This window comes from Vidua macroura, chromosome 1 (genome assembly GCF_024509145.1).
Source record: "Vidua macroura isolate BioBank_ID:100142 chromosome 1, ASM2450914v1, whole genome shotgun sequence".
Lineage (NCBI taxonomy): Eukaryota > Metazoa > Chordata > Aves > Passeriformes > Viduidae > Vidua > Vidua macroura.
In genome coordinates this window covers 16,597,035-16,622,368 of record NC_071571.1, presented here as the reverse complement: position 1 = coordinate 16,622,368, position 25,334 = coordinate 16,597,035, and the positions used below count along the sequence as shown (strand labels likewise).

Here is a 25,334-nt window from a genome sequence, read left to right as displayed (position 1 = left end):
TTATCTGTAAGAAGAGTCCATAAGCATCTGTCTCTTGCACCTGCTGATTGGGTACTCAATATTGAAAGACTCAGTAACTATTGAGTGAGTTTGTAGCAATCTATTTACTTGTATTGCTGGCTTTATAATGAACATTAACTTCTTTTGTGTCTTCATCAGAATTTCTACCTGGCAAACAAAGGGAAGAAAGAAAGCAAAGAAATGAATGATAAAAACAAAGAGGCTTTGCTGGAGGTAAGCCAAATTATTAGGCTGCTGATGCAAATGTTGCAAATGTTTGCAAATGCAAAGTGAAAAGTTTTGCACCATTTGCATCTGCTCTGCAGTAACAGCGTGTAGTTCTTTGTGGGAAATGGTGTAACAACAGGAAGTTCTGTGATCATTGGTGTCTTTGTATCTCAGGTTTAATATGTTGACTTTCCTCTGCATTGGCTGTTCCTCATTAAAAATGCAGATTGTTCACTCTTAGGCCAGCCTGTGGGACTTTCCATTGTTAGTAAGGCTGATCAGTACCGAACAATTATCTTTAGGTTAGAATAATTATCTTTAGGTTACTTCTCAACTTATTAGCTGTGCTACAACAGAAAAAGACATGTTCACTTTTCCAGAAAGTCTGTTTAATCTCTTGCCTTTCCTGCTGAAGTTTTACTTCAGATGTACACTTGAAAGAGAAAAATGCAGAGTTATTTGAAAGAAAAGATTAGCACATTTCTCCAGGCAAGCAGTTCGGTAAAAGCTCAGAAAGGAAGTGTTTTTCTCGGGTGACTAAGGACTCACATTTCAAAATTAGTGCATCTCATGAAGGCACCCGATGTTAACCAGGAGAAGTCCTGGTGAATTCTAAATGAAAACATTAAGTAAGTGTGTTGGCATTAAAAATTACCCAATAGTAAGTCCTTCAAGCAAACAATTAGTATATCTGATTAAACAGTGTTTTAAATGTATTTTAAAGTGAAGGCAGAGATTGAGCTGTTTTTAGAGCTCTAAGCAGTCTCTAAAGAATCTCTCTACCAAGGTATTTCTCTACAGAACCTAAAAACACTGCAGTAGAGGAATAAACCCAACAACAGTATCAACCAATCTCTTCTATAGCCTTCACTGAGCACATCTATGTCTAGTTAAAAGCCTTTGTAGGTTTTTGCTTGACCCTAAGGACTGGAGGTTTTGCAAGCCTTCTTTATCAGTGTGTGAGCACCCAGCATTAGCTTGGAAAAGTTTCCTTTGCCTGTCTAAGGCGTTCATTTCCCTAGTAACTGCACTCCCCATGTTCATATGTTCACTGTCACAAAAAATGTCTTTATTTTTCAAGGGAGCATTTTTCTGCTATATATTGATAGGATTGTGCTTAAATGGATTTATTATTTTTGTTGCACAGGAAAGCTTCTGTGGGACATCTGTCATTGTGCCAGAGCTTGAAGGGGCCCTTTATTTAAAAGAAGATGGAAAAAAGTCCTGGAAGAGGCGTTATTTTCTTCTACGAGCTTCTGGAATTTATTATGTACCCAGAGGAAAAACCAAGGTCAGGAAGCCAAATAATCCTTTTAGCAATAAAACAGTTAGTGGAGGTGAAAGTGTAGAACTCCCAAGGTGACATTTGAAGAGCACTGTCTGGTGCATCTGAGAGGGCGGAGATTTCCATGGTTCAACTTTGACTACACCACTTGTGCAAATACTAGAATGCAGTCAGTGAATCCTGTCATGTTTCTCTCCTTTTGATTTCAAGGGATAGATAAAAGCATTAATACAATAATGCTCCTCCAGAAAGCAGGAGAGGAAAGAAAAACAGCATAGCACCCATCAGCTGGTGGTGAGCTGCCAAAATGCTTCACTGTTATATGGGTTCTCTTTGAAAGAAAATCTTAAAAAGTTGTCAAGTAAACTAATTTCTTGTCATAAAAAAGGTAGAATTTTACTTTGCTTGATACTGACTTTCTGCACCAGTAACCAGCGCATGAAATGCTGGTTTTTCAATACAGTGATCCATACCTAGAGAATGTGTTGTCTTTTATGGCTTTCTAAGACTGTCCTTTGTGTAGAAAGAAGTGAGACAGAAGCATCTACTCAAATTTACTTACATTTAGTACTACAAAATAACTAAAGAGTCTGAATTGCCAGCACTGGATGTATTGCACATAAGGGCAGCTGGCTTTTCATTTCCACAGTGATGAGGTAGAACAGTGGATTCTGGGACTGGTGGATGGTTTTTTTGTTGTTGTTGTTTGGTTGGTTTTTTGTGGTTGTTGGGTTTTCGTGGTTTTTTTTTTTGTTGTTTGTTTGTTTGGTTGGTTTGTTTTGTTTTTTTGGTTTTTGGGGTTTTTTTGGGGGGTTTTTTTGGGTTTTTTTGGGGGGTTTTGGGGTTTTTTTGGGTTTTTTGGGGTTTTTTTGGGGGGGGGTTTTTTGGGGTTTTTTTTTTTCTGTGTTCTGAAAACCACTTCTGTTACCACTTACAGTTCTGCTAATGCTTCATCTTTAGAAATGCTGCTGCTGGTGAAGCTTTACTGTTAGGATTTGTGCTTTGAAATTTAACTCTTCTGCTATTTCCTGAGTAAAGTACAAAGGAAAAAAAAATTAATCTTGTAAAGGGATGTTGTGCTGCTGCTCCAGTGACCTGTTTATAACCGAAACACAGTGAAACACAGATCACCTTGCTGCTTTCACAGCAATTTATTTTGACTTTACCTGACCCTGAGATAATGGCTTTCATGCCTCAAATCAGGTTGTACGCACAACATCCTATCAATTAGGATCTAGAATGCAATTTAGAAGGCACTTAAGGTGGAAAAAGTGTAAGAGTAGTCAAATGCAAAGTCCATCTTGGACGTTTTCTTGAAGCATGCCTCCAACAATGACCAGTAGTACAGTGCCAAAGCAAGGCAAGCATGTCCTGAGAGTTACTCAACCTTTTTTCATCATCCAGTGATACCTGTTCCAGTGGCTTTTCATCATAGTGTAAATGAGGGAAGTGCTTTCTTTCTTCCAGGTGATAGGCTGTAAAAATAGGCTCAGATGGAGCAACACAGTCCCCTTGTAACAGCTGTTTAACACTTTGCTGCCTGTTCATCATTACAGCCTGTGTACCTCCCTGCCTATAACTGAGCAGTTTTAGGACTTGTGTGCTTTAAAGTCACTATATTACCACAACAAATCTAGTTCTTTAGAAGACAATCACAGCTCCTTAAAATGGTAGCTGTTTGCTCCTACATCTGTAACAGCCTTCAGCAAAAGGCTGAAGTTGTGGCATGTCTTAGCCATTCCAGAGAAAGTCAAGTGCTTAATGGTGATCTAAGTGATTACTGCACTCTGTATTGGAACAGCTGAGGATGAGGTACACATGTCTGTTGTGGAGATCTAATCTCTGGGACATGAGCAGGATGCTGTGAGGGTGTTAAACATCTTAAAGCACTGCAGTAGAATTCAGTAGAGCTCTTCAGTCAAAGCCCTTAAATGATGACAGTTCATCCCTTGTCAGGGTAGCATGAAAAGTGCACGTGCACCTTGCACATCATTCAGTTGTGGGCAGAGCAGTCTTTCTTTGAGGCACAGAAATGAAAAGTTGTCAGACAACAGTATCTTCAGCTGCTGCAACTGTTTTAAAATTCATCATATATATTCCTGTTTTCAGTATTTACAAAAAAGCAAAGTCATCTGGCATACCTTTGGCACTTTGTGCTGCCTGTAAAATACATGGTGAAAATGAAAATACAGGGGCACGTTCAGATAATTTTATACACATGCTTGTGCTGGTTTGTGTTTCAGGGTTATTTGTTAACAAACCAGCACCAGTCAGCACTGCTGTCTTAATTTCTTTCTTCAGCATTGTTCTACTTACATCCCATTCAAAAACGTGCTATAAATGGACAGGGTCACAGAACAAAAGCATCAGAATTACAGATAATTTAAAAATCTATTTTTGTTAATTGTGTTGCTTTGTCATGTTAACGTTGCTGTGTCATGTTAACATTGCACAAATACTCACATTAAGCGCCTTTGTCCCTTGCATAAAAATCTGTTCCTTAGAAGATAATAACAACTGCATTCATATTGGTCCTAATCACTATTGCCTGGTTCCTAAAGGAAAGGAACAACACATTATACGGGATGGATTTGAGCACATTTAGGAACTTTAAGATGTTGAAAAACCGAGGTCCACACACTCACTGACAAAATCTCTGGCATCATCAGCTGCAGCAGATACAGGAGAAAGAGGAAAGTCCTGTCTACATCTAGTAGGAAGTATTTAGCCACATATCTTACTTGCAAACTCAATTTGTAAATAAAGCCAACTCAAGGGCATATTGTAATGAAAATATCATTAAAAATGAGAACAGCATATGCCCATATCATACCCCATTTTTAGGGGCAGAGGGAGTTTGTGGTTTATTGTTTTTTTTTCTTTTTTCCCCCACAATTTCCTGATTTCTCAGTTTAGCCAAAAGCGGCCATGTGAAATGGCTATTTTTGCATTTCCACACAAAGGATTGCAAAAGTTACTATATGCAGAATTCATCACTGAGAAACATGCCAGCAACAGAAACCTTGTTACTTTAGCAATATTTTGTGAACAAGCAAATGTTATGATAAACAGAAATGGAATGATGCCCAGAAATCTGAGAAAATGCTAAGCAAAACAGATTGGACGTGTACTTATTTCCTGATGAGGGTTTCTTTGTTACATTTACAAAAGAAAAACAAGCTCCCCAAGCAATTTAGAACCCCAAATCTTCTTTCTCCACTCAGAATTTTAAGGGTGTGGTTTATTACTGTGGTGTTCTCTTTTGTCATATTAAACATAAGCTAAAATCTCCACACAAAGCAAGGAAGCACAGCATAACCAGAACAAGAGCAAAATGTTGAACTGTGTTATAGATTATTCATAATATACACTGACCCTCTTCCAATTTTTATTTTAAGAAAACAGACACTTAAAATTAAGCCTTGTTTTTTCAGTCAGCTTCATTGGCATTGTTGCATTTGATAAAGGTCCTATTAATGAGTTTCATATCAAAATTCAATTTGCTCTAACAATGATGGGCTTGGTTTTCATTTGTAGACATCACGAGATCTGGCATGCTTCCTTCAGTTTGAGAACGTGAACGTGTATTATGGTTATCAACATAAAGTGAAATATAAGGCACCTACAGATCACTGCTTTGTCTTAAAGGTAATGTACAAAAAAAAAATTCTTCAAATGTCACACAATTTCTTTTATATGCAAACATGTTTAAGTTTGAATCTCCAAGGATCCTGATAAGATAGAATAACTCCTACAAAATCATGTGTAATTTCTTCTTTGCTTCATTGTTATCAGCAACATACATTTAGAACCTTAATTTTATTGCTGATAGTCCTGTGATATATGTCTACACTGCATCCTCAAGTTTTCTTCAAAACAGGGTTGAATATGTTGACTGTTCAGGTGATTGGACACATTTGGGCAACTGACACCCAGGGCAGATGTATGATGAGAAGTCTGGCAGTCTCTAATTTTGATGTTATGAGCACTATGGATTATACACTAAAAAGCATGTCTACTTTTTTTGTGGTGTAGTCATACCTGTTGAGGGGTTTGTTGAAACTGAGATGCAAAATTTTGCAGGAATAGGCATCTCATTTGTCATATTTTATTGCACTGCTGTTTCTGGCAGGAAGGCAAAATACATTGCTCATCCACTCATGAAAATCAATGCTTGTTCTTGAATAAGTATCTCATTGCTGCCTCTCCAGGTAATAGCACTGCAAATAGGCTGGGGATTCTGCATTCCTCTCAGGAAAGGAAAAGAAGCCCATGATTTTCTCCTAGTTTAGGCAACAGAAATGAAGCTTTGAGGTTGTAGTAATGTGCCCTTGCTATCTGCCATATCACTGTGTATAAGACAGAAGAAAATCTCGTTGCTGCTTTTCTTTCTAAAGGCGTGGAGTGTGAACAAAGTGTCAGAAAACACAGTAATCTTGCCATCTCAGAAAAAAAAGTACAGGAAACATTCACATCAAAGGTCACTTACAGTACCACATTTCTGGCTGTAGTTGCACACTTAAAGTACTTTTTTACTGAGTTCCAAAATGTCTGCTAGCCTAATTTACATATGGCCAAGCAGAAGTGGTTTATAGACACAGATTTATTTTCTGAATCAGATGTATCTAATTAACACAGATGAGCAGTTTTAATACTATAGACCTCCACAAAACACTCTACAAGAAACACAGGCGAGCTTTCAGGTTAATAGGTAAAGAAGTTAATAGGTAAGCATTGCTTCTGAAAAGTACAACCTTTAATGAAAAAAAGGAAAAAGGGAGCTGATGTAAAAAACAAGGGGAAATTTATTTTCTAAACAGATGACTGGTCTAAGAACTATCTGACTAATTTAATAAAAGTCATTCACATTCTGTTCAGATGAAAATAAAAGCACGATTTTTGAATGTATGTATTTTGAACTGTTCACAATAGTTAGGTAAACCTTCTGGACTTACTACCATCTTTTCTGAAAAGAGGTATGCTATTTACACTAGCAAAAAGTCATACCTCAACTGAAATTCCTGCTTTATTTCATGTGTGATGTTAGTGCTGTACCTTCAATGTGAAATTGGAAGAAAAAGATCAAAAGCTTACACAGGAAAGCTTCATGTATAATAGGTTTATAAATGTATGAAACCTACTTAGCAAATCATGTCTGCTCTGATGCTTCTAAAATGTGTTTGCAGTACACTAGAAAAAACATTGTATCAATAATTATTTCTGAACAATGTAACTTAGTGATGAATAGATTATATTACAGTGCTTGTTCTTCCTTTTAATTACTACAAATCATCATTTGGTAGATTCTTTACCCGCTCAGTTTCAGATGTGGCTTTTTTTTTAATGGCTGACTTGCAGGGGCTGAAGTTTGTCAAGAAGTACAGGCAAATACTGATATCTTCATATTTCTGTTCTGCTCTTCTGTTCTGTTGTTTCAGAAGTGAAAGTCTCCCACTTAGGGTGGCTTTCTGAGGGTGGTGGAGAGTTTAATATTTATTATAATTTCTGTACATTAATTTGAATTCTATATATAATTAGAGTATTAACTCTACTTTTTAAAGCCATGCTGCTGAAATTAGTTCTCTCATATCCTTGGCTTACTTTTGAAGGTTTGAGCTGAGGATGTAATGCATCTTGAGATCTGTGGGCTGAGGGAAAGAGCAAAGTTAAATGTCAGTCTCTCTGATTGGATCCTTGGCGACACAAAAGCATGTGGACGGTAACACTGAGCCATTTATTACACTTAGTCACATTTTTGTTCTGTCTGGTTTGATCTGTAAGTCTCCTAGAAGAAAATATCTCTCTTGCTGGGAGACACTTGTCCTGACATGTCAAAGGAAAACAAACCATCATTCTTGAGATATTTCTCATCCTGCCATATTTTGCAAATGAAGTCCTCCAGAAGAAATAACAGTACTCTCACAGACAGGTGCAGTGCAGACAGGTGCATCTCTAAATGGGATGTGGGCTTTTTCTCCAGTTTCTTCTCCTTGGCTACAGTCAGGCATGGGGCTTGCAGAGACAGTGAGATTTTGGTCATAGTGCCTATCCCAGCTAACATGCATCCAGTCACCAGGAGCTGCTCTCTCTGTCCTGTTTCCTGTATAATCTAGGTGTTTCATTTCAACTTCAGTGATCATACTTGGGTTATGTAGCTAATGCTGGCTTGGGTGCTGGTATTAGTGTACCAACAAGATCATGCACATCATGGGCAGGTTGCTTTGATACTTAGCCTGAAGCTGTGGTAGTTTTTGCAGCCTGGGATATTGGAGCTGCACCTAAACTAGCTCAAATGTAAGTATTCTTATCTGCAGATCCATGCTGTAGGATATTCCTCTTACAGCTAGAGAAGCACGATGTGTTACGAGTGCTCCTTGTGTATCATTTCTTCCCATTATGTCAGCACCCCACTGCATATACTATACCTCAGCACAAAAATGGGATGTACTTTGCTTATTTCTTAATAATCAAGACACTGAGGAGATAATGGGCAAAAGGGTGGGGTGCCAGAAGCAATTAAACATCACAGTGTTAACTAGCAAAAGTCATTTTGCTGAGCTTATTCAGAAGTTTCCTTTCAGGATGATTCAGGAGACAGCTGCAGTAACAGAACAAAGAAGCTACTTCCTCATATCAGGCAGCAGAAAGCCCAGCTGTGACCAACCAGAAAGAGCACAGCTGGCTGGTAGGTGGTGAGAGCAGGGTCACCTTTAGCTGTGCATGTGCAGCAGACCAGGACTGATGTGGCTGGGTTCTGAGGACAAGACTACAGCCTGGCACAGAGCCTCCAATGGAGCTGGCTTTCAATAATCCTTAGGCTTTGGGGCAACTAAAAACTTGAACTGTGCTTTATTTCCTAGTGGCTATTTGGTCTGTGCTGAGCTTTAAACTTCTTCAGTGCACTTGTTCTATATCACTGCTAAACAAACCTTCCTCTCTCAAAGGAAGTCCCACATTTCAAAACCAAAGAACAACAGAAAGAACTCTCAGAATATAAAAAACAGAGCCTCTGAGTATAAGAAATACTTTTTGGACATCTGCTCTTGTAAATATGCAGATTCTTCCTATTTTGTACTCAGCCTAAGTCTTATACTTTCATAAATTTAAAGAGCCCACACTTCTCTTGACATCAGATAAAGTGAGTCTTTTCCTAATAGGGATCTCCATATGCAGAGAAGAGGAGAGGAAAGGTCAGCCAAGTTTGAAAAAATACCCTCACTCAAACCTGCATCTCTCAAGTTCAGATTTGTCACCCTGTTCCAGCAGAGGAGGCAGGAGAGAGTCACAGCACAGCTCTCTGTGCCACCCTGCACAGAGTGCTGGCCACTCCGGGGAGAGCAGTGGTGAGGGAACAAAATTCTTTCTGCTTTCCAGCAAAAATGTATTCACACACTGCACACAGCAAGTAGGAATGGTTTAGTTCCTCAGAGCCACCTTTGCATTTACAAATGTGTGGTTTTATATCTAGATTCCCTGCAAATTTTCTCATTCACCATCTCATGTTATATGGGAAATGCTGTGGAAGTAAATGAGACCTTTAATGATTTATTTTATATTCTGAAACTGAAAGCCCACAAAAATAAGGTATTTCACCAGAAAGAAAGGGATCTGTCCATCATGCTAGCAACAGCATCTATTGCACTGAGCAGAAAGAGTGAACATAATGTTCATTTTGTGGATTGTGTCTGTCTGTGCATGCGCACGCATGCTCATCCAGGAGCTGATTTTGTCACACCATGTTGAAAAATCTTTCAAAGCACACAAATAGCAAGGTAATCTATATGCAAATTTGCTGGTTTAGTCAGTCTGATGTGCCTGTGACAAAGAGTGGATTTAATTATAGTTTATTGGTGCTGGTTATGCTTGAGTAATCTGGAGGTAATGGTGCATAATGCTGAATTAATCTAGGATGAAAAGAATTGGTTTCCTGGGGATAAACTGAGACAAAGGCGAATCATCCTCTATTTCTACAGCTGGGTACATTTTCCTGTACAGTCAAAACAGTCAAGTTTTCCTGGCACCATTTGGCACCATTATTAAAAAAAAATATTCTAATTATCCAAAGAATTTTGGAAGTAAATTTTCAAAAAGAATAGCTTGTTTGCAATAGCAGCATCATTCTAGCAGGTGATTTGGTATTCAGCTGCTTCCCTCCTGATTCCTGCCTCCCTCACACCCTGTGTGCTCCATGTGGGCTGAGTCATGTATGTAATGCATTCAACACAAAGACAGTTAAAAAGGAAATGGTGAGAATTAGCAGTGTTTGAGATAGAAAACACTATGAATAACAACTATGTAGGACAAATGGCTAGTGCAGGAAACAAAGATAGAAAACAGGAGATTTTTTTTTTTAATGTGAAAGATTCGGAAATTGTTTTAGTGTGAGTGCTTCAGATAAGTGTTTCAGAGTAAATTCATTGCTAGATTAACTGAGAAAGCAGAAGTAGAAATACTTTTTATTGCAGAACACTTTCAGGTACATGGGATTACAGACATGTACATGCCCAGTTTTGCTAGATTAATGTATAAACAGCAGGGAGAATAATGACAGAGAATGGACAGGGAGAATTTGAATATGACAGCTTTGGAAAATATTACTTCCTGTATAAAGCAGACCTCTTTGGTTACAATGGCTATTATATATATATATTTTAATGACCTAAAAATTTTGCCTCAGGTCAGTAGAGAAATGTAGGTCAAAAGAATAATTTCCTTAATAATAGGGCAATTACTCTTTTATACATAGAGTTGACACATCTTCAAGAGATCAGTTAAGTATGATCATCTTCATGCAAGGGGTGCATAGCATCTGAATTTGACCATGATGAATAGTAGATTACAAATCTGAACCATTTCAATGTGACTTTTGAAAGGTAATGACTATTTATTCTACTTCCAGACACAGGAGCCAGAAGAGTCTCAGCTTTTCAGAGAAGCTAGTTCAACACAGCACAAGTTCATTGGTAGTAGTTAAGGTATCCAAAAGAATTGAGCATTTTGTGAAAATTCGGCCAAAAGCCAAAGCTTGTCATCCAAAGTTAGTCACTCTTTATGCTTCTGGCTATTGTTTCTGCCTCAGAGACCGAGCAATGATCCCTGTATTTTGGGGCAAAGAATGCAATAAGATGCCTGAATAACTTCAGTTTACTTTTCATCTTCAGTGTTGGAAGAAGGCAACGCAAAAGAACATTTTATTGGGATAATATCCAATTTCATGCACACATGGCCTTCAGTCATTTGTTTTGGCAGACACCATAGAAACCACATCATTCAGTTCCCATTTCTTCAGGTTTTCGATGTGTTTTATCTTTTTTTCCTTAGGCAAAGAGTTTACTTTATATCTGAAAATGCTATCTGTGGACAAATATTTTTTTAAACCTCTCCAGGAAACAAACTCTTTATATTCCAGTGCTTCTGCTTTTTTTATCTCTAGACAGTTGATACTCACAGAGGAGACAGTGGGACAGGGGAAAGTACTAGGTTCTGTTCCAAGCCTCTTCAGTGCTTTTCTGGGTGAAACATGGCACATCCTTTTGCAGCCTCATGTTTGAGATGCACAGATCTTAGTACCTACAAAATCAGGCTCAATGATGCAACTAATTCATCATTATTAAGAGTTTTGACATCGATAGATGAAAGTTCACTGTAGTCCATATTATTACAAAGCACTACTCAATTTTTTTAATTTGAGAAAAATTCTGGACAGCTTTTCTACTTGCATATTTCCACTTTTCTTTTAAACTATGACTTCTAGAGTTGTTACTGTTTAAGCAGTTGTCTTTCATAATTCATTTTGGTGCTGCATATTTCAGAGGCAAAGGTGCTAAACCTTTCCAGAGAAGATGTTTTCACTTTGCTGTCAGATGATTTTAATGATCTTTTCAAGACATGGTATGCACCCTATAGCAAAATAATTTATCTGTCTATGTATGAGGTGTGGCATACTGAGGTTAGTGTTATTTTGCCTTAAAGTACAGTATTTCTCACATGGCTGTTGTGATTGATGTTGTTGACCTCTGTTGTGTCTCACAGACAAGTTATTACAGAGACTCTGAATCTAGTTTAGTAAAACCAGACTTGCATAGTGACTACAGCTGCTTATGTCTGTGTGCTGGACTAAACACTCTCCTGAGACATGGGAGCTGTGAAAGGAGGAAATTGGTCCACATAGAACCATAGATTCATTTAGGGATCTTCATACCAAGTCAGCATTTCCAGCCACTTCCAGCTGCTTAGGTTCTTCTTCAAATTGTTTATTCTGACTCACCATTATAATGCACTATGTAGTAGATTTTGTGTGAAGTTTTAAGTGGCAAATTGAGCTTGTAAAGGTCAGCATAGAGAGCCAAGAATTCTGCCATTTGTACTGCCGAAGCAATTCCACCATGATACAGTTCCTCCAAGTGAGCAAATGGTGGGGTGAGTGGGCTGTGTCAATTCTTGGCTGAAACATTTTACTTTCCTACCTAAAGCAGCATGCTTCATGCATCTAAAAACCACAGGAAGCCAAATGTCTCCATCTGAGCCAGTTACTAATAATCTTGTATGGGTAGAAACCTTGATGGCTAAGCTTAGTGCTGCTGGTGTTTGTTCCTGTGGTGTGGCCTTGCAGACAGCTGCTGTAGGCAGCCTCTGTACTGGCAGCCTGGAAGAGTCCTCCTTAGGCCTGATCCAAAGCTCTTGTGAGGTGAGGGAGATACTTCCAGCTGACCTCACTGGGCTGTGGATCCAGTAATGAGTTAAGCTTTATGTGTCATCCATAAAGTTACATGTAAAAAGAGCCAGTGCTGCTGCTGCTTCTTGGAAAATGAGAGACAATACCATTCTTCTGACCTTGCTTCTCAGAGCTGGGAGTTCAGCAGCCTGCTAGTCTGGTCCCTAATTGACAGCACATATTTGTGACTGTGCACTTAATCACAGTTGCTGATTGGAGTAATTTAATCAAGGAACTGATTGGGGCAATTTGGAATAGGTCCCACTGGTGAATATCAGTAGTTAAGATGGATTGCCTAGTGGAGACAATAGCCAGCAAATGACAGGGTAAAGGGTAGCCAGTAAGTAACTCACATGCTATCCAGCAAGGGACACTGTCACCTTGTTCACTGGCAATTCCCCCTCAACTTCTCACGATTGTGAGACCCCCCACAGTCTGAAAATATTCATAGGCAGGGTAAGGAGTGAGGTGAGGAAATTTGCTGATGATATTATATTATTCAGATTATTGAAGAAAGGGCAGACTGAGGAATTCTGGAAGGCCATTGTGAGGCTGAGGTTCAGTGCTCAGTAGTTGTCAGATATATAAATCAAGCATTAGGAATTATTAGGAAATACATAGATGATAAAACAGCAAATGTTGCCTTACCATGGCAAAAGTTCATGATTTCTGTTCACCTGTACAGTTCTGGTCCTCTCATGTCAAAGAGAATATATAATAAACTTGTAAAGGTATCAAGCAGGAGCAACAAGGATAAGCGAAGGTAAGGAATTACTTTGACTTGAAGAATTACTGAAGAGACTAGAAGCCCGTAGGCTAAAAAGAAGAGACAGCTTGCCATGAGTATGATGAGGATCTCCAGGCTCAGGAGTGGCATGAAAAGGTCTGGCTAGGGGTCAGGCATTCAGCATCTCTTCCAAAACAAGAATGTTATACAAAGCTTGTGGCAGTCAGCTTCAGAGAAGGAGGTGGTTCTTCATAGAGTGCATGACAGACTTGTGAAAGTTGTTGCTGAAAGGTGTTGTTGATGCCAGAATTCTCTTTGTGCTCAATAAAAACTGAAGAAGTACCTGGAAGAGAACCTATTTATGAAGAAACCACACGAGTCTCAGAAAATTGCCAAAAATCATTGTAGACAGGGAGCGTACAGAGAAGTATCATATATGCTTATCTTGTACTTCCTCTTCCCACATTTTGGGCCACTCTCAGAGTCCAGGTACTGGATTCAGGGACCTTTGATCTGACACAATACAGGTGTTCTTGTGAAACTGATATTTCCATAGGGTGCCCCAGAGGAGAGGTCTGCAGCAGCCTCTCTTGAGCACCCCAGAAGCAGATCCCCATGGCAGAGCTGTGTGTATGTGCAGCACTATTACCTAGCTTGCTCTATGCCTTGACCTCCTCTGCCTTGTTATGCAGTGTGGACATTCTTCCAGATGTTTGCATGAACCATTTGTTAAATTATGGAAGTCTTCTATTTTTGCTTGTAATAAAAACACACACTGGTAGATGTGGTGTTTAAAAATGGAGGGGAATATGTAGATGCAATGGACTTCTTGCCATGAAAAAGAAGGGGAAGGAAAAGCTCTCTTTTTTCCTTTTTTAAAGGTTTGGGTGCCATCTGCTGGGTTCAGTAGGACCTTACACACTGGAGCAAAAATGCTAGTTGCTGGTTGAAAAGTGCCTGAAGAACTGAATTTACTAAGGGTTGCAGTGTCTTTGTTTGCACCTCCTGGTTCTTTTGTCTCCATTGGTGATAATGTAACCCAGGTATATGGGATGTACTCTGTCACACAAAAACGTGCCTGATTACAGTTCCCTTTTAAAGGTACCATTCCGGGTGAATTCTCTGATTTTCACTGTGTTTGGTCACCTAATGGAGAATAGTGGAAGGACACAAGGATTTTTGGGCATTGTGTCCTAGCCACATCTTGTACTAACAGAGGCTACTCTGAGCAGCATTCAGGCTCTCTGAGGCTGTGGGAGACAAGGACAGATGCTGGGAGCTGGAGCAGGCTGTTTGTCCAGGGGCCTGGTTACTGCCTCGGTTTGATAAGTGGAGAGATGTATAAAAACAAGATACAGCCCTGTATGTTGAGCTCTGTGAAGGGGTGATGTGTGAGTGTACCAGGTAGGTGAGGTCCACGAGGTGGGCATGGCCCCTGCTCTGCAGTTAAGGCACGTGGTGACAGTGAGCTGGCACCTCTGGGCTTGCAGTGTGGGTTCTCCTTTGCTCTCAGGCTGGGAGTGCCCCAAAGCAAGGTGGTGGAATAAGGCAGCCACAGGTACTTCCAGAGATGGAAGCAGACTCGGCATATTCATTGTCCAGGGGAGATGGCCACCTGTGTGTTTGCAGAAAGACTGTGACCTGTGTGAGCAGGTGAGTGCAAACATGCAGGGACTTGTAACATGGGTGCCCACAGCCTTAGGATGCATCTGTCCCTGTGAGACCTCTGAAGGGTAATATCCCTTTGGTTTTTTCTTCCTCACAGTTATCTCCATGGTATGTTCCATCTCACTCCATAATTTGATGATACAGGGCTTTAGCAGCAATAGTGGCTTGTGCAGTCCTATCCTCTCATCCATCCCTTGCTACTCATTCTCTCCCCAAGTCACAATGTTCCTTATTCCCTCACCCTATGTGAGGTCATGCTGTGGACTGCTGGGTTTAAAAATTTATAAACCAAAACTACAGTATGATGAAATGGGTTATATATAACCCAGACCAGTTCCGGTTTTGTTTTTTTAAATCAGAATGTGTCCTCCTGAGCAGCTGGGTCAGCACAAGCAAGGGAAGCCTGGTGTCTGCAGTGTTGAGCTGGGAGCAAGGGACACGTGGCTGAGGAGCAAGTCCACTGTGTTTGGCTCTGCTTTTGGGTCACCCAGCTGTGGGCAGGTTTGGCCTCTGCAGCAGGACGTCCCAGCCAGCAGCAGATATTTGTGAGGAGGTGGCACCTATGTGAGCCAGAGGTTGGCAGTGCTCTGTGCTGGGAGGGACCTTGCTGAGTTCCCCATGTGCAGCATTGCTCTGTTTTGGGGGCTTAATGACACCTATAAACCCAGTGTCCTTGCTACATGGAGGTGTGCTTTGAATTTTTAACTGCACAGGCTGAAAAGAGCGTGAATCCTTGGAGCATATTTAGGTACTCTTTGTGCATTCACAGTATTTCACTAACTGTGTATAGTAAAAAAAGGCAACCCTGACTGGGAAGAAATGATGATGTCTGGCTCCAGATTAGAAGGCTGAAGGATAGTTTTATTAAAACTATACTATATTACATTAATATACTATTTAAAGAGAGACTATCCTATTCTACATACATATTTCTTATTTACCTATCAACTAACAACTCGTGACGTCTCTGCTGAGAGTCTGAGGCACAGCTGGATCCGATTGGTCATTGAACCCAAACAATCTTCACCAGAATCCAATCAAGCAATCACTTCAGGTAAACAATCTCCATACCAAATTCCACATGGAGAAAACAAAGGAGCAGAGATAAAGATTGCTTTCTCTTCTTTTCTCTGTGCTTTTCTTGAGAGACAAAATTATGTCTCTCTGTCCGGAGAATGTGAATGCCACAACTGTGCACTTACAATTTTTAAGAATATAGATAGAAGTGAGCACATAAATAAGGGATAATGGAGTGTTTTTCCTTTGGGTCCATTCTTTCCTTTGCATATCAAGAGATGGCAGTATGTTATTCCATCCAAGTTACTAAAGACTTAAATCTTTCTCTGCTTTAGCAGGGGAACCAAATTCATTCAGAGTCTTAGAATGTTCAGTCCTAGGCAAGTAGGAAGTCTGGTATTTTGATGGTCTTTAAGTTGCAAAGATATGTCAACACATATCAATACTACATTTTCAGTAAAGGAAAGAGATCCTAAATTTTGTCCAAAATGAAAAAAAAGGGTTTAAAATTGTAAAATTTTAAAATTCTGGTACAAACAAAGGAAAAAGAATACTTCTGATGGTGCTGAATTTTGAATGATCCTTTATCCGGAACATAGAACAGTTTTATCTATATTTTTTGCAAAAACAGCAAAAGTAAAGAAGAATAAAAATGCGTAAGAAGAAATCTAGAATTGAGCCCAAAGAAAAGCATTCAGTTAGGAGGAAAAATCTGTTTAAGCCGAAAGTTTATACTTAAACAAATTTAACATAGTCTTTGAAAACTAATTATGTTCAATGTTCAGTCTAAGTGCCTCACATATGACAAACCACAAATGAGAAACAGACTTCCTTCTAGTGTTTGTACATTGAGTGTTAGACCTTGAACCAGAGCAATTATAGAGATCATTGAACTCTAGATCACTGTTACATTTCTGAAACCCTTGAATTCACATTACAATGCATTAAAATTATTTCAAGCAAAAGCTGCCAGTGGCAACTTGTGTACTGTTCATAATCACCATATTTTTTATATTTTCTTATACCCTGTTTTTGCTGTCTTTTTTTTTTAAATCATCATCATGATGTGTTTTCACAGGGTCATTGTGTGGTTCCTTCAGACTTTCATATAGTGATTTAATTTCTGTGTTTGTCTTATTTTATAAATTAATATCTTTCAGCACCCCCAGATTCAAAAGGAGTCACAATATATCAAGTACTTGTGCTGTGATGATAAAGCAACCCTGCATCAGTGGGTAACAGGAATAAGAATTGCCAAGGTGAGATTAAAAGCAAATTTACTTTAATATATTTTCTGTAAAAGCTGTTCTTCCTGAGGTTGCTGACTGTCATCACCTCAACTGGAAATTCTGTGACAAGAATGGACATTCATGCTAATTTTACCACAGGAACAAAGATCAGAACTGAATGATGAGGATGGATTTACTGAATGTCCCTGTACCTTAGCTATCAGTATGTTTTTCTTATTAACACAGGAGTGAGTTCAGTAGCTATAAAACTCATGTACTCGTAAAACTTACTGCACAATTATCTGGCTCAATAATAACATGCTGTATCTAAAGTATGCAAGCTCTTGTTAGTCCAGTTGTGACATTTTTCAGACAGTCCTACCCAAATTGTCTGTCTCACTCTGTTCAAAAAGATCCTAATTGACAGCCCATTTTTCTTTGTACAAAACATTAAGGTAGATGCATTTATACATAGCCTTGGTATTGGCTGTATTTTCCCATATAGACCTACTCCTCTTATCTGTTAGTTTGGGCTTTTCCAGACAGCTCTGCTGCAGGGTGGCACATCACAAAGGTGTGGGGTGAGCATAAAATTATGTCATGTCTTACACTGACATAGCTGTTTGCTCTAGAGCTTGGGATTCAGTGTCTCAAGTCTCCAGTTTGAAAATGTAATAGTTGGGAAAAGATACTGAGAACAGTTGCTTTTAAAGCCAGGTTTCAAGAAGTTTACAGATACTGAAACGAACATGAAATGTAAGAATGATATCAGTAGGACTGTGTTTGGTCATGGGGATTCATGTTTTATTATGCTTTCCACCTGGCCCTACACAGAAAAGGCACACTACTTCTAGAAAGGCACCTTTTAACAAAACTAGGTAGGAAGAAACGTGGTCAGAAAAGTTGTCCAAGAGCAAAATGAATGTTTGGCCTATGTCAAACTCACGTTATTGTTTTGATTCTTTTGCAGTATGGAAAGACGCTCTATGACAATTACAAATGTGCAGTGAAGAAAGCTGGCTTGTCCTCTCGGTGGGCAAATCAAAGAGTGGTGGAACCAGCTGCTCCTGCAGGATCCTCATCAGCAGGTACTGACACTGCCATGGCAGTTGAAGTCACATTTATTGCCCCCTTCTATTATCATCTGTGTTGCATAGAGTCTTTATTCAAAAAACTATCCCATGGATTCAGCAAGATGTCTTTTTATAGACAGGCCAGTGTAGCAGCAAAGCTCTCACTTTACAGTTAGAACTTGGAGAATACAAAGACAGTTCACTGAAGATCAGTTTAAATCTGCATAACTTAATAAGGCATTTTTCTGTTGGCATCTGAATCCTTTATCCTCCATCTGCATTTTGCAGACTGATGGTCCATATCTCAAAAGTTTCTGTTTGCCCATCTCTACACTGGCTGTATTGGAGATTTTCTTCCAATTAGTAAAAGGGGTGAGTGGCATGTTCTGAGATAGATCATTATAGAAAGATTAGAAAATATTAGAAGTCATTATAGAAAGGGTGAGCCACTCTCTGTCCTAGCCTTTCACTCATTTGCATGGTAACAATATGGGTGTTAGGACACAAGTAAGAAAGGATTGCCTTATTTTCTAACCTTACTTTTCCAGTACCTCCATCATACTGCTGTTACTGATGTGATCATGGGACCAGTACAACAGTGCATGATAGTAGCTGTAACTTGCATGACTATTTTTAGTTTACATGCTTAAGCTATGCTTTATTAGGAAAGGCATGCTGGCCAAGTACTTACTGTCATAAGGCAGGCAAAGTCAAAATTACTGTTGGAAGCTAATACTCTGACTTCTCATGTAGACAACTCAAATACCTTTCTAGGGCTTCACTTCAGTTCATCTTTTTTGAGAACATTGGAGATAGAAGGTGGTCTTCCTACTATTCCTTGGAGTCACATCATGTTAATAAATACACATCTGGTGTGGGGAGACCCAGTAACAGACTCTTTTGAGATCAAGGAGGTTTCTGCTGGGGGAAGGTGTTTTTGTGGGCTTGTTTTACTATTCATTATCCTGCTCTGATTTTGTTAGCAATAAATTCACTTTATATCACTAAGTTGTGCCTGTTTTGCCTTTGATAGTATTTGGTGAGTGATCTCTCCGAGTTTTTATCTGAACCCATGAATTGTTTGTTAAATTTCTCTCCTCTGTCTAACTGCAGAGAGGAGTGAGTGAGCAGCTTTTGTGGGTACCTAGCATCTGAGCAGTGTCAACCCTTGACAGGAGGAAGTTTACTTGAGTGAGGGTGGGTTTGACAGTCGTGGAACATTTGTGTTCAGGTGCTGACAGCAGTAGAGAGGTGGCTGTCCAGGGGGGCTCCATGCTGGTGCTGCCATCTGTCCTGGATATGGGCAGGACTGAGGCCCTATAAAGGCTGTATATACATCTCTGTGACTTCAGCTCCTAACTAAGATCCAGGAACACTGCATGTGTTCAATAGAATGTACTGCTAATTTTAACTAATGGATTGCATTAAGTGGTTAAGTAGGCTGGAAAGGCTTTAGTCATGTATACTGAGTCTATGGAATTATCTCTGAAGGAACGTTAGTGTTGTAATTGAGGCAAGTCACTGTGATTCTGGGAATCTTACACTTGTCATAGCTGCCCTGTATAAAGCCTGGGCCTGACTATGCTACTAGAACTGCCTAACTGTGAGCAGTTTTTGGTTTGTGTTTTGGAAAAGGAACAAAGGACGTTCACTTCTGTTTTCCGATGGCTCCATAGCCCTTTGTATGGGCTGACTTCAGTATAGGCTAAAATCTGCTATAGAAAACTACAGTCCTGTGTGAACTGGGCAGGGGCTGTACTCTGTTAACTTCAGTGGCAGCCAAGGAAGGCAGGTGAAACTTTGGTTCTCACTTACCATGTAGCCATTATTCCCTGGACACAGTGCTGTAACCAGCATTGGTATTTTCACATATACCCCAGCCTGTGTAGTCTGTGGCTCTGAAGCATCCCAGGTGCACTTCAGTCAAAATATGTTGTTTCCCTCTCTGCCTTACTGTGTGCCTTTGAACACAAAAAAAAAATCAATCTATGTAGTGGTCCTGCACAATATCATGATGTTTGAAAGATGGAAGATGTCACTTTATGCAGATGTTCCTTATCACTACAAAGATAAATATTTTGCATTTGGGTATGTATATTTTGCATTATTTCGACTACCTTTTTTTTTCCTTAAATACTAATTCACTATAACATTTTGAAGAAATTAACTTCTAAAGAATATGATAACATTTATATTAAAAATAAATTTTGAGAATAGAATGCATGGGCTCACATACTATATTTCTGGGAGTCCTTTAGCTGGCTGACAGGAGATGATGTAGCAAGTGTTGCTTTCAGGTCTTGCATAGTTTTTGAAATCCATTAACAGAAGAAACAGATTAGCGTGTCCCACCCTTCTGTAACATCATTTTTGCCAAGTAGAACACCATACCTCCACTAGATAGAGTGGATCTTTCTCTGCTCTCCTTTATTTAGTTAAATCTCAGTATGACTGAGGGCAGCAACATCTTTGAGCAGTGTGAAAACCAAACTCCTGCTCTGCTATGAGCAGCAGACAAAGGGAGGTGAGACAGTAACTTGCTCCACTTTAGGGAGCATAACCTTTCTTGGCCACAGAACCCAGGGATTTACATCTCCTGCCACAAGACTGCCACCAGCCACAAGACTGGTTTTATGTCTTGGTGACTTCCATGTGAGTCCTTCAACAAACACAAGATTGTAGTTTGAATGATCCAAATGGTACTTTGGATTAAATATACTGAACAACATGCAGGCACAGGTACAAAACCTAAGGATGTTAGACCACCTTCTGTCGTATCTTGAAGCTTAAATAGCCTTAGTAAATGAGGCACACTGCAGAGTTTGTCTTCTTTGCCAGTCATGTGATTTGCAGGTATGGCAGTAAAAATATTTTGTTCTATTTCTTATCATAGTCTTACAACCTCTTTGCTGATCAGTAAAGTACATGTCAAGATTAAAGCCATTGTTGTGCTTAGTCTACAGTGTAGACAGCTAAAGGTTCACTAACATCTGAGAAGTACATGAGTGGAACTTTACTGGCTGTCAGAACTGTAAATTATAATAGAGCTAAGGCAGTCATTAAGGTTTGCAAATGTAAGTCTCTAGGCACCAAACACTGTCTACTACTTTGACACTTACAGCTTTCAAAAATGCTACACTAAACTGGAGAGTATTTAATCCTCATCAGACTACATAGGGACAGGGGATTTTTTATAATTAAACTTGTAAATTTGTTCTTTGGTCTCACAGTCACTTACTCCATTTGACAGTACTGGGTTATTTATGCATATCCTTTGCACAAGCAGAAATGGTGGGCAGATGTTTTGCAGAGCTTTAACACAGCCAGCTTTTGGATCTGCACTAATCTGAGAACACAGTGAAATTCACAGATCCTTGTGATTCCAAATGGGGCAGATATTTCAGAGCTGGGGACATGTTTTAGCTTATTTACTAAAGAAAGTGGATCAGCCCCTCTGTAGGATTTCAGACTTTCCACTCCAATGACTGATTGCTGTGAAATTATGGTGCTTTTAGTCTTTAGCCTAAATTAAACCAAGAAAAAAAAAAGCATAAAAACTGGGAATATAGTAATAATGTATCACACTGCAAACTTCAAAATGCTGTTGGGAAACAAAAGTATTTTAATGTAAGGTACTTCGTTTATTTTCCTTAATTAATGAACTGAATATGAAAAGCCACAAAATGAGCTTGAAGTAGAAAACAGATTTTACTGAGTTATGTGTAAAAACCCTTTAACAAGTGTTTACTTGTGGAAGTTGTAAAGAAATTTTTATAGCCTTTTTCTTAGTTGGGTATTCCCTGATCTGGTTAATATCACAAAAACATAACAATCTCTTCCCTCTGGCTCCTCTCTCCTTGTCACAGGTACTGTTCAGTCAAATGGACAGATTCCCCAAAGTGTTCATCATTCCAGTACAGAATTTCCAGACACTCAGAAGAAAGTGGATACATCTGAGGCACAAGTGAGCAGTTACTGCAGTTAAATGTCGTCTCTGAACAAGTTTTCCAAGTTTGTTTTCTTTCACCTACTGTCTTCCCTCTCAAAGTGCCAATGAGAAGGATTTGACTCCTGGGAAAGGTGGCTGCCCCTCCTCATGCTTTGCACACTGCAAACAATGTGTGTGTACTGTGCAGAACCAGGAGCCTCCGCTGGGAGGTGAAGGCACAGCCACCCACTGCTTCTGTTCTTCAGAACAAGCAGCCATGAGTTCATGTAGCAGAAATAGGAATGTGCCTGCTGGGATAGTCTCAAAGTGTGCTGCTGGAACCTTGGTGTTGTGTTCTGTCTCTGCCAAAAAAAAAAAAGGTCTTGCCTTAGAAACACAACACATATAGTAGTGTTTTCAGTAGGGAACACTGCACAGCTGAAGATGAGTGTGTAAAAAAGGAGAAACTGTGAAGAACTGAGGGAAAACCTTACATGTTTTCCTTAGGCTCTAAATGCATTTCTTGTTGAGCTCCAAATTTCATGTATTTGCACCAAATCTGGCTGTAAAAATATCAAAGCGTACAGTAATAGAACCTCAAGAACGTCATACAGAAAAAAGTGTGCATTTGTTTGCAGTTCATCACTCAATCTCTTTATCATGTATGAAGTTCATAGGACAAACGAAATTAAATTCCTAGGATTTTCCTGTCACGAGCATTACATGTTCTACTCTTCCTGTTTCTGAGTTCCTCCTGTTTCTCTTTTCTGAACTTTACTTCCTCTGGACCAGATTACATTCTGAGAATTCAGCCACTGGTTCCCTCCTCCTGTGTCTCATTTACTTCCATGTTTGTTGGCAAGGAGTGAGGAAGAGGAGACATACATGTTATAATTAGTTCTTGCTAGAATTAATGCTGCTGCAGGGATGCAGAGCACTTTTCTCTAGAAGTAGCAAACAGGAGGAACTGGAGATCTCCATGCAGCCACTGGGCTTCAATCTCACTGCAATTATGGACATGGTGGGATAGCTCCCATGACTGGAATGTTGCCATGAAGGGCCACAGGCTGTTTAGGAGAGACAGCCCAGGAAGGTGCAGTGGTGGAGTTGCCCTTGATGTGAAGCAACACTTGGAGAGTGCCGAGCTCTGCCCTGGTGAGGATAATAGGACAGACTAGTAAGGGTGACACCACTGTGGGTGTTTGCTACAGGCCACCTGATCAGAAGGAGGGAGTGGATGAGGCCTTCCACAGGCAGCTGGAAGCAGCCCCACAGTCACAGGCCCAAGTTCTTGGGGGGCTTTATCTACACTGACATCTTCTGGAGAAGCAAAACAGCAAAGCACAAGCAGTGCAGGAGGTTCCTGGAAAGCACTGATAACTTCCTGTCACAGGTAGTGAAGGATCCCACAGGGAATGCTGGGCTGCCCGACCTTACACTAACAAACAGGGAAGCCTTGTTGGACATGTGGCGGTTGGGGCAGCCTTGGCTGCAGTGACCGTAGAATTCAGTATTGAAGGAAGAGTAGCAGGACAGAGAGCAAGATTTCAAACAGGACTCCAGGAGAGCTAACTTTAGCATCTTTAGGGATCTTCTTGGAAGAATCCCATGGGGGAAGGCCCTGAAGGGAAGAGGGGTCCAAGAGAGGTGGTCAGTATTCAAGGATCATTTCTTCCGGGCTCAAGGACAATGAATCCCAAAGATACTTCCTTTAGTCTTACTAACTGCAATTACTTAAAATTTTGAAATCACTCATCAAATAGGGAGGTTTCCTCTGTGAAACCTCTACGGGCAGCTCCAGAAAGAAAACAAAATACTCTTTTCATGTTTCAGGTGAAATGTACTCTACCTAATTTCCCTGTCTACTACACTCATGTGTTTTCACATCTTTTTATGTTCTTAGGCAGTGGCATTAGTTTACATGTCTACTGACTGTGTCTGTCCTTTTATTTTTCTGTTTATTAAAGGCTGAAACAAATAATGCCAGTGCACCTGGCCTGGCACAACCATTGCTGAGGCCACAGAAAGTCCAGAGTAAGAGGACCTCACTGCAGCCTCCTCCTCCACCTGAAAGGCGTTCATCTGCTATTTCTGCTTCACCAGTTCTACCCTCCAAAGTGAAACGAGACAGTGGCATTTTCCTAACAGATCCAGAGAGCTTTCCAGCACCACCACCTTCACTGAAGATTGATTTTCCTCCACCACCACCACCCGATTTCTGGGAACCACCTCCTGATTTTGTGCCTCCACCACCACCAGTCTCCAGCAGCAGTAATGGAGATGTGCCATTACCTCCTCCACCTCCACCTGTCTCCAGTAAGCCTCCACCACCTCCCGTGAAGAAACCTGTGCCACTTCCTCCAAAAAGGCTGGAAAACACAGGACAAGATGGAGAGCTACAGTCAGTGGGGCCACCTCTGATTGCAGGGGGAGGCAAGCAAGCAGATTTCATGTCTGACCTAATGAAAGCTCTTGAGAAGAAAAGGGGTAACACCTCCTGAACTCTGGGAGTGGGTAGACTTTAAGACATAGCTGGTTTTGTGAGGCATCACAGAAGATCATGCTGGATCAGGCTTCTCCAGGAGGAATTCTCCTTCAGAGTTCCTCTTGGTGGGTCTCAAGAAGGTGGGGCACCCTTTGACCCCCAATTTGTCCCTGCAACCTGCCCCTTTCCCCCTGCACCTCACCATCCCCTGCTCTTAACTCCCATTCCAGCACCAGACAAAGGTAAGAATTAGCTGTAGAGTCTTGCTTCCCTTCACAAGAACAGCCAGGGATGGTGGAGCCAGCCATTTCAGAAAGTGAAATGCATCTACTCTGGCTGCCTTTTTAGTAGAATTGGAGTTAAAGGAAAAATACAATGTCCTCATGCAAATTTTGAGAAGTGGGAAGGAAGATCCCTTTTTACAGAATTGCCCTTAGAAGTTCTTTATCAGAAAACTTTCAGCTATGGGGGGTTTTCTTCCAATACAAAGATGCTTTTAAATTTTTTTTAAATAGTCTGCCTTAAAAATTAAAATCTCAGCTAGATTACTGTGAGATGTAAGAACCATTTCCAGACAGTGTCACCCCAAATGTTATACACTCCTGTTTCTATATGCAACTCAGTTGTACCTGTCAGCATTCACAGCTGAAGCTTTGAAATCTCATACCTTAGACAAAGAAAATAATTTTATTTTGAAATCATGTATGCTTCCATGGTAAGCAGGATTTTTTTTTCTCTTGGTTAACATTTGTCTTCAAACTGTACCTAGATGATCTGTCTTGTGAAAGACTTTGTAATTATCTTGTACCTGATAGGAATGTCTCCTCCTACATTTTTTTCATTTATTCTCCCCATTTAATTCTCCACTATTCGTTTAGGAAGCATTCATTGTTAGCTCTTAAATAAAAATAGCTTCTATTTTATATCTGTAAAAAGTGTCACAGTTAATGAACAGCCATTTTACTGGGAATTGGAACTTC

The 25,334-nt window shown here is 40.0% G+C and overlaps 1 protein-coding gene across 2 annotated transcripts in view; it reads left to right on the top strand.

Moving 5' to 3' along the window:
• The window catches only part of APBB1IP (amyloid beta precursor protein binding family B member 1 interacting protein), a 63,845-nt gene extending 38,568 nt beyond the window's left edge, over positions 1-25,277 (top strand). For both annotated transcript variants that reach the window (XM_054000695.1, XM_054000684.1), the window contains 7 exons: positions 160-234; positions 1,376-1,519; positions 5,051-5,161; positions 16,800-16,898; positions 17,839-17,956; positions 21,808-21,905; positions 23,837-25,277. In XM_054000695.1, the coding sequence (XP_053856670.1) occupies positions 160-234; positions 1,376-1,519; positions 5,051-5,161; positions 16,800-16,898; positions 17,839-17,956; positions 21,808-21,905; positions 23,837-24,370 (1,179 nt within the window). In that variant the 3' untranslated portion in view covers positions 24,371-25,277. The remainder of the gene's footprint in view (positions 1-159; positions 235-1,375; positions 1,520-5,050; positions 5,162-16,799; positions 16,899-17,838; positions 17,957-21,807; positions 21,906-23,836) is intronic.
• Positions 25,278-25,334: the final 57 nt, after the last annotated feature.